This window comes from Rhinichthys klamathensis, unplaced genomic scaffold, assembly GCF_029890125.1.
Source record: "Rhinichthys klamathensis goyatoka isolate OS25496 unplaced genomic scaffold, OSU_Roscu_1.1 h1tg000049l_1, whole genome shotgun sequence".
In the NCBI taxonomy this organism is placed as follows: Eukaryota; Metazoa; Chordata; class Actinopteri; order Cypriniformes; family Leuciscidae; genus Rhinichthys; species Rhinichthys klamathensis.
This window is the reverse complement of record NW_026606595.1, coordinates 1313838-1327704: the sequence shown is the minus strand read 5'-3', so window position 1 is coordinate 1327704 and position 13867 is coordinate 1313838. Positions and strand designations below refer to the sequence as shown.

General features: G+C 47.8%; 2 protein-coding genes and 1 long non-coding RNA gene across 3 annotated transcripts in view; 1 reads left to right on the top strand and 2 right to left on the bottom strand.

Moving 5' to 3' along the window:
- Positions 1-13867, bottom strand: part of LOC130082698 (GTPase IMAP family member 8-like) — a 39147-nt gene that overhangs the window by 11406 nt on the left and 13874 nt on the right. Inside the window, exon 3 of the mRNA XM_056247554.1 lies at positions 7010-7055. Coding sequence (XP_056103529.1) covers positions 7010-7055 — 46 coding nt within the window. The remainder of the gene's footprint in view (positions 1-7009; positions 7056-13867) is intronic.
- Positions 9477-11381, top strand: LOC130082722 (uncharacterized). The gene is made up of 3 exons (XR_008806792.1): positions 9477-9601; positions 10213-10542; positions 10627-11381. It is a non-coding gene; the product is annotated as an uncharacterized LOC130082722 (long non-coding RNA).
- On the bottom strand, positions 11027-12554 carry LOC130082720 (uncharacterized). The gene is made up of 5 exons (XM_056247576.1): positions 12394-12554; positions 12231-12298; positions 11950-12132; positions 11655-11716; positions 11027-11573 (listed from the first exon to the last, which is right to left on the bottom strand). Exons 1-5 carry the CDS (start codon positions 12552-12554, stop codon positions 11514-11516), a joined length of 534 nt encoding a protein of 177 aa, XP_056103551.1. The 3' UTR covers positions 11027-11513.

Genomic DNA, 13867 nt, shown 5'->3' with positions numbered 1-13867 from the left:
AGCTCGTGGGACAGACAGTGACTTCTCTCGTCAGCAGACTCGTTGAATAACCTCGTGGGACAGGCAGTGGCTTCCCTCGTCGTCAGACTCGTTGAATAAGCTCGTGGGACAAGCAGTGGCTTCTCTCGTCGTCAGACTCGTTGCATAAGCTCGTGGGACAGACAGTGGCTTCCCTCGTCGTCAGACTCGTTGAATCAGCTCGTGGGACAGACAGTGGCTTCTCTCGTCGTCAGACTCGTTGAATCAGCTCGTGGGACAGACAGTGGCTTCTCTCGTCGTCAGACTCGTTGAATCAGCTCGTGGGACAGACAGTGGCTTCTCTCGTCGTCAGACTCGTTGAATCAGCTCGTGGGACAGACAGTGGCTTCTCTCGTCGTCAGACTCGTTGAATCAGCTCGTGGGACAGGCAGTGGCTTTTCTCGTCGTCAGACTCGTTGCATAAGCTCGTGGGACAGACAGTGGCTTCCCTCGTCGTCAGACTCGTTGAATCAGCTCGTGGGACAGGCAGTGGCTTCCCTCGTCGTCAGACTCGTTGAATCAGCTCGTGGGACAGGCAGTGGCTTTTCTCGTCGTCAAACTCGTTGCATAAGCTCGTGGGACAGACAGTGGCTTCCCTCGTCGTCAGACTCGTTGAATCAGCTCGTGGGACAGACAGTGACTTCTCTCGTCAGCAGACTCGTTGAATAACCTCGTGGGACAGGCAGTGGCTTCCCTCGTCGTCAGACTCGTTGAATAAGCTCGTGGGACAAGCAGTGGCTTCTCTCGTCGTCAGACTCGTTGCATAAGCTCGTGGGACAGACAGTGAATTCTCTCGTCGTCAGACTCGTTGAATCAGCTCGTGGGACAGACAGTGGCTTCTCTCGTCGTCAGACTCGTTGAATCAGCTCGTGGGACAGACAGTGGCTTCTCTCGTCGTCAGACTCGTTGAATCAGCTCGTGGGACAGACAGTGACTTCTCTCGTCGTCAGACTCGTTGAATCAGCTCGTGGGACAGACAGTGGCTTCTCTCGTCGTCAGACTCGTTGAATCAGCTCGTGGGACAGACAGTGGCTTCTCTCGTCGTCAGACTCGTTAAATGAGCTCGTGGGACAGACAGTGGCTTCTCTCGTCGTCAGACTCGTTGAATCAGCTCGTGGGACAGACAGTGGCTTCCCTCGTCGTCAGACTCGTTGCATAAGCTCGTGGGACAGGCAGTGGCTTCCCTCGTCGTCAGACTCGTTGAATCAGCTCGTGGGACAGGCAGTGGCTTTTCTCGTCGTCAGACTCGTTGAATAACCTCGTGGGACAGGCAGTGGCTTCCCTCGTCGTCAGACTCGTTGAATAAGCTCGTGGGACAAGCAGTGGCTTCTCTCGTCGTCAGACTCGTTGAATAACCTCGTGGGACAGGCAGTGGCTTCCCTCGTCGTCAGACTCGTTGAATCAGATCGTGGGACAGGCAGTGGCTTCTCTCGTCGTCAGACTCGTTGAATAACCTCGTGGGACAGGCAGTGGCTTCCCTCGTCGTCAGACTCGTTGAATCAGCTCGTGGGACAGACAGTGGCTTCTCTCGTCGTCAGACTCCTTGAATCAGCTCGTGGGACAGACAGTGGCTTCCCTCGTCGTCAGACTCGTTGCATAAGCTCGTGGGACAGGCAGTGGCTTCCCTCGTCGTCAGACTCGTTGAATCAGCTCGTGGGACAGGCAGTGGCTTTTCTCGTCGTCAGACTCGTTGAATAACCTCGTGGGACAGGCAGTGGCTTCCCTCGTCGTCAGACTCGTTGAATAAGCTCGTGGGACAAGCAGTGGCTTCTCTCGTCGTCAGACTCGTTGCATAAGCTCGTGGGACAGACAGTGGCTTCCCTCGTCGTCAGACTCGTTGAATCAGCTGGTGGGACAGGCAGTGGCTTCTCTCGTCGTCAGACTCGTTGAATCAGCTCGTGGGATAGGCAGTGGCTTTTCTCGTCGTCAGACTCGTTGAATCAGCTCGTGGGACAGACAGTGGCTTCCCTCGTCGTCAGACTCGTTGAATCAGCTCGTGGGACAGACAGTGACTTCTCTCGTCGTCAGACTCGTTGAATCAGCTCGTGGGACAGGCAGTGGCTTTTCTCGTCGTCAGACTCGTTGAATCAGCTCGTGGGACAGACAGTGGCTTCCCTCGTCGTCAGACTCGTTGAATCAGCTCGTGGGACAGACAGTGACTTCTCTCGTCGTCAGACTCGTTGAATCAGCTCGTGGGACAGGCAGTGGCTTTTCTCGTCGTCAGACTCGTTGCATAAGCTCGTGGGACAGACAGTGGCTTCCCTCCCTCGTCGTCAGACTCGTTGAATCAGCTCGTGGGACAGGCAGTGGCTTCCCTCGTCGTCAGACTCGTTGAATCAGCTAGTGGGACAGACAGTGGCTTTTCTCGTCGTCAGACTCGTTGCATAAGCTCGTGGGACAGACAGTGGCTTCCCTCGTCATCAGACTCGTTGAATAAGCTCGTGGAACAGGCAGTGGCTTCCCTCGTCGTCAGACTCGTTGAATCAGCTCGTGGGACAGACAGTGGCTTCTCTCGTCGTCAGACTCGTTGAATCAGCTCGTGGGACAGACAGTGAATTCTCTCGTCGTCAGACTCGTTGAATAAGCTCGTGGGACAGACAGTGACTTCTCTCGTCAGCAGACTCGTTGAATAACCTTGTGGGACAAGCAGTGGCTTCTCTCGTCGTCAGACTCGTTGCATAAGCTCGTGGGACAGACAGTGGCTTCCCTCGTCGTCAGACTCGTTGAATCAGCTCGTGGGACAGACAGTGGCTTTTCTCGTCGTCAGACTCGTTGAATCAGCTCGTGGGACAGACAGTGGCTTCCCTCGTCGTCAGACTCGATGAATCAGCTCGTGGGACAGGCAGTGGCTTCTCTCGTCGTCAGACTCGTTGAATCAGCTCGTGGGACAGGCAGTGGCTTCCCTCATCGTCAGACTTGTTGAATCAGCTCGTGGGACAAGCAGTGGCTTCCCTCGTCGTCAGACTCGTTGAATCAGCTCGTGGGACAGACAGTGAATTCTCTCGTCGTCAGACTCGTTGAATCAGCTCGTGGGACAGACAGTGAATTCTCTCGTCGTCAGACTCGTTGAATAAGCTCGTGGGACAGACAGTGACTTCTCTCGTCAGCAGACTCGTTGAATAACCTCGTGGGACAAGCAGTGGCTTCTCTTGTCGTCAGACTCGTTGCATAAGCTCGTGGGACAGACAGTGGCTTCCCTCGTCGTCAGACTCGTTGAATCAGCTCGTGGGACAGGCAGTGGCTTCCCTCGTCGTCAGACTCGTTAAATCAGCTCGTGGGACAGGCAGTGGCTTTTCTCGTCGTCAGACTCGTTGAATCAGCTCGTGGGACAGACAGTGGCTTCCCTCGTCGTCAGACTCGTTGAATCAGCTCGTGGGACAGGCAGTGGCTTTTCGCGTCGTCAGACTCGTTGCATAAGCTCGTGGGACAGGCAGTGGCTTCCCTCGTCGTCAGACTCGTTGAATCAGCTAGTGGGACAGACAGTGGCTTCCCTCGTCGTCAGACTCGTTGAATCAGCTCGTGGGACAGGCAGTGGCTTTTCGCGTCGTCAGACTCGTTGCATAAGCTCGTGGGACAGGCAGTGGCTTCCCTCGTCGTCAGACTCGTTGAATCAGCTAGTGGGACAGACAGTGGCTTCCCTCGTCGTCAGACTCGTTGAATCAGCTCGTGGGACAGGCAGTGGCTTTTCGCGTCGTCAGACTCGTTGCATAAGCTCGTGGGACAGGCAGTGGCTTCCCTCGTCGTCAGACTCGTTGAATCAGCTCGTGGGACAGGCAGTGGCTTTTCTCGTCGTCAGACTCGTTGAATAACCTCGTGGGACAGGCAGTGGCTTCCCTCGTCGTCAGACTCGTTGAATAAGCTCGTGGGACAAGCAGTGGCTTCTCTCATCGTCAGACTCGTTGCATAAGCTCGTGGGACAGACAGTGGCTTCCCTCGTCGTCAGACTCGTTGAATCAGCTCGTGGGACAGACAGTGAATTCTCTCCTCGTCAGACTCGTTGAATAAGCTCGTGGGACAGACAGTGGCTTCCCTCGTCGTCAGACTCGTTGAATAACCTCGTGGGACAGGCAGTGGCTTCCCTCATCGTCAGACTCGTTGAATAAGCTCGTGGGACAAGCAGTGGCTTCTCTCGTCGTCAGACTCGTTGAATCAGCTCGTGGGACAGACAGTGGCTTCCCTCGTCGTCAGACTCGTTGAATCAGCTCGTGGGACAGACAGTGGCTTCCCTCGTCGTCAGACTCGTTGAATCAGCTCGTGGGACAGACAGTGGCTTCTCTCGTCGTCAGACTCGTTGAATCAGCTCGTGGGACAGACAGTGAATTCTCTCGTCGTCAGACTCGTTGAATAAGCTTGTGGGACAGACAGTGACTTCTCTCGTCAGCAGACTCGTTGAATAACCTCGTGGGACAAGCAGTGGCTTCTCTCGTCGTCAGACTCGTTGCATAAGCTCGTGGGACAGACAGTGGCTTCCCTCGTCGTCAGACTCGTTGAATCAGTTCGTGGGACAGGCAGTGGCTTCTCTCGTCGTCAGACTCGTTGAATCAGCTCGTGGGACAGGCAGTGGCTTTTCTCGTCGTCAGACTCGTTGAATCAGCTCGTGGGACAGACAGTGGCTTCCCTCGTCGTCAGACTCGTTGAATCAGCTCGTGGGACAGACAGTGGCTTCTCTCGTCGTCAGACTCGTTGAATCAGCTCGTGGGACAGACAGTGGCTTCTCTCGTCGTCAGACTCGTTGAATCAGCTCTTGGGACAGACAGTGGCTTCTCTCGTCGTCAGACTCGTTGAATCAGCTCGTGGGACAGACAGTGGCTTCTCTCGTCGTCAGACTCGTTGAATCAGCTCGTGGGACAGACAGTGACTTCTCTCGTCGTCAGACTCGTTGAATCAGCTCGTGGGACAGACAGTGACTTCTCTCGTCGTCAGACTCGTTGAATCAGCTCGTGGGACAGACAGTGGCTTCTCTCGTCGTCAGACTCGTTGAATCAGCTCGTGGGACAGGCAGTGGCTTTTCTCGTCATCAGACTCGTTGCATAAGCTCGTGGGACAGACAGTGGCTTCCCTCGTCGTCAGACTCGTTGAATCAGCTCGTGGGACAGGCAGTGGCTTCCCTCGTCGTCAGACTCGTTGAATCAGCTCGTGGGACAGACAGTGGCTTCTCTCGTCGTCAGACTCGTTGCATAAGCTCGTGGGACAGGCAGTGGCTTCCCTCGTCGTCAGACTCGTTGAATCAGCTCGTGGGACAGACAGTGGCTTCTCTCGTCGTCAGACTCGTTGAATCAGCTCGTGGGACAGACAGTGAATTCTCTCGTCGTCAGACTCGTTGAATAAGCTCGTGGGACAGACAGTGGCTTCTCTCGTCAGCAGACTCGTTGAATAACCTTGCGGGACAAGCAGTGGCTTCTCTCGTCGTCAGACTCGTTGCATAAGCTCGTGGGACAGACAGTGGCTTCCCTCGTCGTCAGACTCGTTGAATCAGCTCGTGGGACAGACAGTGGCTTCTCTCGTCGTCAGACTCGTTGAATCAGCTCGTGGGACAGACAGTGAATTCTCTCGTCGTCAGACTCGTTGAATAAGCTTGTGGGACAGACAGTGACTTCTCTCGTCAGCAGACTCGTTGAATAACCTCGTGGGACAAGCAGTGGCTTCTCTCGTCGTCAGACTCGTTGCATAAGCTCGTGGGACAGACAGTGGCTTCCCTCGTCGTCAGACTCGTTGAATCAGTTCGTGGGACAGGCAGTGGCTTCTCTCGTCGTCAGACTCGTTGAATCAGCTCGTGGGACAGGCAGTGGCTTTTCTCGTCGTCAGACTCGTTGAATCAGCTCGTGGGACAGACAGTGGCTTCCCTCGTCGTCAGACTCGTTGAATCAGCTCGTGGGACAGACAGTGGCTTCTCTCATCGTCAGACTCGTTGAATCAGCTCGTGGGACAGACAGTGGCTTCTCTCGTCGTCAGACTCGTTGAATCAGCTCGTGGGACAGACAGTGACTTCTCTCGTCGTCAGACTCGTTGAATCAGCTCGTGGGACAGACAGTGACTTCTCTCGTCGTCAGACTCGTTGAATCAGCTCGTGGGACAGACAGTGGCTTCTCTCGTCGTCAGACTCGTTGAATCAGCTCGTGGGACAGGCAGTGGCTTTTCTCGTCATCAGACTCGTTGCATAAGCTCGTGGGACAGACAGTGGCTTCCCTCGTCGTCAGACTCGTTGAATCAGCTCGTGGGACAGGCAGTGGCTTCCCTCGTCGTCAGACTCGTTGAATCAGCTCGTGGGACACAGTGGCTTCTCTCGTCGTCAGACTCGTTGAATCAGCTCGTGGGACAGGCAGTGGCTTTTCTCGTCATCAGACTCGTTGCATAAGCTCGTGGGACAGACAGTGGCTTCCCTCGTCGTCAGACTCGTTGAATCAGCTCGTGGGACAGACAGTGGCTTCCCTCGTCGTCAGACTCGTTGAATCAGCTCGTGGGACAGGCAGTGGCTTCCCTCGTCGTCAGACTCGTTGAATCAGCTCGTGGGACAGACAGTGGCTTCTCTCGTCGTCAGACTCGTTGAATCAGCTCGTGGGACAGACAGTGAATTCTCTCGTCGTCAGACTCGTTGAATAAGCTCGTGGGACAGACAGTGGCTTCTCTCGTCAGCAGACTCGTTGAATAACCTTGCGGGACAAGCAGTGGCTTCTCTCGTCGTCAGACTCGTTGCATAAGCTCGTGGGACAGACAGTGGCTTCCCTCGTCGTCAGACTCGTTGAATCAGCTCGTGGGACAGACAGTGGCTTTTCTCGTCGTCAGACTCGTTGAATCAGCTCGTGGGACAGGCAGTGGCTTTTCTCGTCGTCAGACTCGTTGAATCAGCTCGTGGGACAGACAGTGGCTTCTCTCGTCGTCAGACTCGTCGAATAAACTCGTGGGACAGACAGTGGCTTTTCTCGTCGTCAGACTCGTCGAATAAACTCGTGGGACAGACAGTTTCCAGGCTCGGATCCGTTGACGTGCTCACAGAGCCACCACTCAACTCTCCCCAGTAGCTTCTTCTTTGCTTCATGCAAGGAACAGACAATTTGACAGTGAGACAGACAGTAGTAGGTTGAGACAGAAAACGGGGTACTTTAGCAGCCTTCGCCCTCGTTCCATGTGTAATAGAACGGCGTCGTTGGAAGAATTAGTGAGGCTGGACTTTCTTTGGCGTGGGATACAGTGCTCGTGAACAGTGGCAATAACGGTGCGTTGAGCTTTTCTCCTCCGCACCATGCACACAATCTCAGGGACCTGGACACAGCTGAGGGGACAGATCAATTCAAAAGAATCTTCAAAGTTATGGGTCAATCTCACCCGTCAGAAACTCAGAGAGAAGTTCAAGTTCAAGTTCATTTTATTTATATAGCACATTTTATAGCAGCCTCTGACTGACCAAAGTGCTTCACAGAACTACAAAATTAAAAGACACCAACACCATGCGTAGTAGCACATCATAGAACAGTACAACAGGTTAAGAACAGCTTAAAACGGGAGACCTTCAAGAAGTCTCAGAGACTATCAGTAGTAGAAAATAAAACAGAGAAGACAGTAACAGGTTTTAAACTAGTATCATACTCGAAGGAGAGAAATATAGAATAGACAAAAAAAAAAAAAAAAAAAAAATTATAAATATATCTATATATACACCCATATATATAGATACATGCACACACATATATGTACACATATACACATATATATACCTGTACATGCACCTTATTTGTAGGCCAAAGAGAACACAGTTGTTTGACCTCACCGCACTCGTGCATAAATCACTCTTGTAAATCTCCACACGTGTTTAGTTCACTCTTTCAGACACTGCAAACTCACTCTATCTTCACAGCGATTAATCAACTCGTTTCTCTTTTCTTCATAGGATGGATGAACCAAAGAATAGTGGACTCAGAAGATGAACATGGATTCAGCGATCTTCCCAGCCGCTACTGTTACTGTCAACAGGATAACACACACTGCCCACAAACACAGGTTAGTCGTACACTGGTGATGGCAATCTTCAAATGTGTTTTTCTCCAAAAGGTGAATCATAAAAGGGGTGCACTTAACTTTTCCTCGGTGAATCACGTGAATCCTGCAGCGGGTTTCCACTCTCTTTTCTGCCAGTCACTCTCCTTCTTCCTCTGTGAAGTTTTCTCACTTACTTCGTTGTGTTGCTGTTCGTGGTTTCTTTAAAAATACTCACTAATGGCTCGTTTCCACTGAGTGGTACGGTACGGTACAGTTCGGTTCGGTACGCAATTATTTGCGTTTCCACTGTCAAAAGTTGTGAATGGTACCAAAAAGCCGAACCGTACCGTACCACTTTTTGGGTACCCTTCCGTTGGGGTACCTAGCACAGGGGTACGGTACTAAAAGGTGGAGCTAGACTCACTGCAGAACGCTGATTGGTTGACAGAGTATCGTCACTTGCGCGTGCTACAAGGGCATTAGAAGCATACAGTTGAAATATATACTACTGTTATTGTGTCACGAAATGTAGTTTTAAGAGTTTTTCAGGCGAGAAAGTAGTTTAGTAGTTTTTCAAATCTGTGGTTTATTTATAGATTTATGATAATTTGAAGATCCATTCCAAGCAACCGGACGCTCGGCGCTCGTGCACCCCGCCTGGAGCAGCCTTTCCCGGGCTAGTAATTCTGATGTTTGCCGCTGACTCTGACGTCTCTGTAGTGGTTAAACATGAGATATAATTCGTCTTGTACAGACCTAACAGGCGATCTTTGGTCTCGTGAATCTATAATTCGTTCCCTGGCCAATAGTTTTGGCAGAAGGCTAAGTGAAGTTTCATATATTTGAGCGCTGAATTTGTATATTTGACTGAATTGTTTGCTTTATGTTATTAAAGCTTTACTGTATATCTTTTTGTACCTTTTACTTATACTTTTATAATGGCTATTATTGATAAAACTGAAATTCAACAAAAATAGATAGTTTTGTCATTTTTTTATTTTATTACAAGATCATCTGTAATGTTGTTTATTGCAACATTTGTACCGATGCAATATGCAATACATTGCCTGGAATATGTTTAATATTTTTAAATTTAAACGAAAAGAGGCAGGGTTGTGTTTTATATTTAGTTTTGTTATAAATATAACGTTACATACATGCAGTGAATATAATCAATAGGCTATGCGTTGCCTGAACCACATTTGTGTCCTTATAATGTTTAAAATGTATTTAAATTAAATCGAAAAGAAGCAGAGTGGTGTTTTATAACATATTTCGTTTTATTGTTGCCTAAAATGTACATAACGGGAGTAGCAGAGCGAGCTGAGTGGCGCTTTCAAGAACGCGCTGTTCCATCAGCAGAATTACTGGACTTGCGTCCTCGGGAGTCATCTCCTGAGTCGGACTTTGCGTGGCTACTTGGTATGAAACGCGTAATGCCAGCGCTTGTTACTTGTGACAAACATGCCGAGAAGCAAGAACAAGATCAGGGGCTCGTTCTTCGTACGTCGCTAACTCAGTTAGCTGGATTTGATTGTTGACGATTTGGCATGATCTTGGATCGTTTGGTTCTTCGAAGCTCATCCTAGACTTGCTGTCATAGCAACAGGTGCGCCAGCTTGAACCTGCTCGCGAGCAGGCTTATTTCATGTAAACAGGATTAGATTGCGGCTTTATAAGCGGAGGTGATACGGGAAGTCTGTCGTAGCCATGTCTTGTCCATTTTTACGACAGCAACCTGTTGCGGAAGGTGCGAGGATAATTCGCAGAGCTTTTCGAATTAATCGCGTATTGCAGGATAGACAGGATCCTTTAGCGCAGCGCGACAGTGTAATTTTTGAGAGATATCGTTTTTCTCGTGAGGGTGTTATTTACATCATTAATTTGCTGGAACCACACATTAAATGTTCAACACGGAGGAGTCGGGCTTTGACAACTGCACAGACTGTGTGCATTGCCCTGAGATTCTTTGCGAGTGGCACGTTCCTTTACACTATTGGAGATGCAGAGAACTTAGTGAAAAGTGCTGTCTGTCGTGCCATTCGCAAAGTTTACTTGGCACTCAAGCAGTTTTTAGGGGGTTTTGTGGTATTTCCAAGCCACTTAAGACCCCAGGTTGTAAAGCAGAATTTTTTTGCTATTGCAGGTACATTTATAATTGTTAATGACATGCAATCATGACCATGCCAAAAAGTATGACTAACAGTATGTGTCCTTCAGGCTTCCCTAACGTGATTGGTGCCATAGACTGCACACACGTCCCCATCAAGGCCCCACCAGGGCCCAATGAAGGGGATTTTGTGAACCGAAAGGGGGTTCACAGTGTAAATGTGCAGGCAAGTTACTATTACAATTTATAATATTCCAGATTAGTAATATATTACATAAAAAAAATCAATGTAATCAAAAAGTATGCAGATGACTGACTAAAATCTCTTAGATGGTGTGTGACTATGTTCCATATAACAAATGTGGAAGCAAAATGGCCAGGATCAGTGGATGACTCAAGAATTTTCAGAGAGTCACATTTATGCACATTATTTGAACGTGGTAAGGGAACTTATAAATGTCAAGCTCACAGTATTACACACACTTATGCTGAGCCTAACAAAACTGCATTTTTCCATTATACAGGGAATTTTGACGGGGTCCTGCTTGGTGACCGGGGCTATGCCTGCAGGCAGTACTTCATGACGCCATTCCCTGACCCAAACCCTGGACCACAAACCCGTTACAATGCAGCTCTAGCCAGGACAAGGGCACGCATTGAAATGACCTTTGGGCAACTAAAGGAAAGATTTCAGTGTCTGAAGGGTCTGAGGGTTGCACCTGACAGGGCCTGTGACATAATTGTTGCATGTGCCATATTGGATAACATTGCCACTATCAGAAAGGAGAGGACCCCTGTGGTGGGGGTGCAGCCTGATGATGACCTCCAGCCAGTGCACTTGGACCAACCTAGTGGCAGAGCTGCACGGGACAGAATTGTGGAATACCATTTTTGAATGTGTAATAAAAGACAAGACAAAAATGCTTAGTTCCTGGAGTTTTATTTAAACAATTCTTTATAAAGAAAAGCCAGCAAGTCATCCTTTGCCTGCAATAAGAGATAGTTATGTAAAGTCAGCAATACTACTATGTGTCAAATGATGTATTAGCACTTACTCTGAAGGTCCTTTTGAAGCAACTCTCTCTAGTGCAATTTTTCTCTTTTTCAAGTTGTCAAGTTCAATTTCTCCTCTTAATTTGTGTTTTTTCAGGTCAAAATACTCGATTTTTTTGTTGAAGATGCCGTTTATATAGGGAACGGATGTCACCCTGTGTCATTTTGTGAAAGAAAAAGGGTCAAAACATGCCACATGCAACAAAAGTAAAAAGTAAAAGTACAACACTGTCCACCTCTGTATCAGTTCTTTGTGCAGACTCTTCTGTAGGCCTTTCTGTAGGTGTGGACTCCTGCAACTCATATTGCAGACAGAAAGAATAGGTACACAAGTATATACAAATTAGTGTAAAGTTATTTATGCACTTACAGGTTCTTCCTCCAAAGGACAGTCATCTGAGAGGGTTTCTTCACTGTCCTGTGCAATGGAAATAAATGGGTATTACAAAGTGTTGCACTTTCTTCCCTTTATGCAAGTTAGAAAAAGTACACAACTTACTGCATATGCTTCAGCCACTACTTGCTTGGGAACAGGTAAAAGTGTTGGTGTATTATGTAAAACTGCACAAAAGAGGGGAACAAAAAAAATTGTCATTACAATTAACTACACTGTAAAAAATATAATGTGATCAATAACTCATGGCAATATATTTTATATTAACTAAAAGTTTAGAAGTTTTCACTTTCACAAACGGTTTAAATTACTGTACAAGCCATTTGGATTATACTTCATTTAATGCAGCAACAAATAATTTTACAGTGTACTAAGAGAATTGAAAACTCATTTAGCCTACCAGTAATAAAGGTGTTGCTGCTACTGGTCCCTGGCTTTGGGTCTGAGGAAGAGCTGCCCCCAGGGATGCCCTCCACAATGGGTCGGTTTTCATTCAACCCAAGGGCCAGCTCCTCTGCTGGGGTATATTGTGGTGGTGCAGGACCACCACCTGTTTTTTTTTTTTCAGCCTTTTTCTTGGTGGCTGTTATAAACAGACAAACACATTATTTAACAGTGGCTTTTAAAAAGAGGAAAAAATTGGCTTTTTAAAATAAAGACAGTATAAGAATTAATGGCTACCATTTTGTAGAATATTCTTGTACTTCACTTTTACTTGTCCCCATGTTCCAGTGGGTCCCGCGGAGGCTCTGACATAAAAGAACAAAATAAATATGAAATTATTAAAATGCAAAAATACATACTGTAGAAAGTGATAGAAACATCTACCATGGACAGCACTTACGCATTTAATTTGTCTGCTACTTTTTGCCAGCCCTCTCTCCTGGATTTTGCAGACTTCGAGGTGTTCCCTGTCGTTTTAATTAAAGATTCAAATTCGGCATAACCTTCCATTAAAAGCTCTTGTTCTCCTTGGGAGAAAAACTGGGCGCGTTCTTTGGCCATGCTGAACAGCCAATAGCAGCGTTGCTGATCATTGTTTCTACTATCGATACATATCCCCTTTTAACCCAGCGCATGAACGCGCAATTATCTCAGATAACTCAATCCAGCGATACTAATCATAAACAACAGGTGTGTTTGAAGAACCCAATTAGCCGGATCATGATTAGCACGATGATATCATCTTAGATGTCTCATTTGATCTCGGATGTTTTAAGCAACGTACAAAGAACAAGACCCAGCTGTCTGTCATCCATTGTTGTTTACTATGTCACTTTCTGACATCGATCGCTTCTTTCCGACAAACACCACGCCTATCAAGTAAGGGTACTGTTGGCAGTGGAAACGCTAGCCGGATCATGCTGTACCGACCCGACCCATACTGTACTGTACCGTACCGTACCGTACACCTCAGTGGAAACGAGCCATTAATGAGCATGTCTCGGGGGACTCAACATAGAACACCGATCAGGTCTTAAACCTCTGCTTTCTGCACTTGCCGCCGCTCACTGCTACAATCCACTCGAGCACTCCTGTGGAGCTTTCCTACTGCCAGAGCATTTTTTCACCCTACTGTGCTTCAAGCCCCTCTCTTTATACTCCTTTTTCCCGGACACATGCTTCAATGAAGCGCTACTCACTGGCTTCAGCTGGCGCTTGTTATGGTCGGCGGCCATGACAGGTAAACCCAGAGCCGGCCCGGTGTTACACCGGCATTTCCTCCCCCTGGAAACGAGTCAACAATTTTTTGGTTCCCGGTTTGTTCACCCGGTGACACACTGAACAAAGAACAGGCTGTGAGCAAAACAACGATCCGACAAGGAATGAACAAACACACTCTAAAAAACGATTCGTTGGCTGAATAACCATTACTTATTAAAGTAATTAGATTAAACACAAAAAATTAAGTATTCATAACTTTTCAATCTCTACTTAACATATATAGTGTGTGTAACACAAAAATATAAGTTACTAGGTGAACTTAAATGTATCCATAAATAAAATGAAAAAACATAAGTCATGTCAACTACTATATTAATTGCTTCAAAATTAAGTAAATCGAGCATAACATTTTAAGTAACTATACAAGCCACGTCATATGCAATTTCCCGTGATGCCTTTCCAGCCAAAAATTGGAGCCATTTTGTAAAGCACATGTGAAGACGCTGAAAAGAGGTAAGCTTAACTTTTTTTTTACTTAAGGTACACTCGATCGTTTATTGCATTTTTGGTCAAGAAATTAACTTTTAAACTGAATTTCAGAATTGCTACGAATTTTGCATCAACAATTAGAAACGTGTTACTTACGAACACGT

What these genes read in the sequence shown, in the direction of transcription:
- LOC130082720 (XM_056247576.1), bottom strand. Translation starts at nt 12,554, where the DNA reads ATGGCCAAAGAACGCGCCCAGTTTTTCTCCCAAGGAGAACAAGAGCTT. An exon ending in GTAGCAGACAAATTAAATGC is followed by an intron (nt 12,299 to 12,393) that starts GTAAGTGCTGTC and finishes CTTTTATGTCAG; the next exon opens with AGCCTCCGCGGGACCCACTG. An exon ending in CAGCAACACCTTTATTACTG is followed by an intron (nt 11,717 to 11,949) that starts GTAGGCTAAATG and finishes TCTTTTGTGCAG; the next exon opens with TTTTACATAATACACCAACA.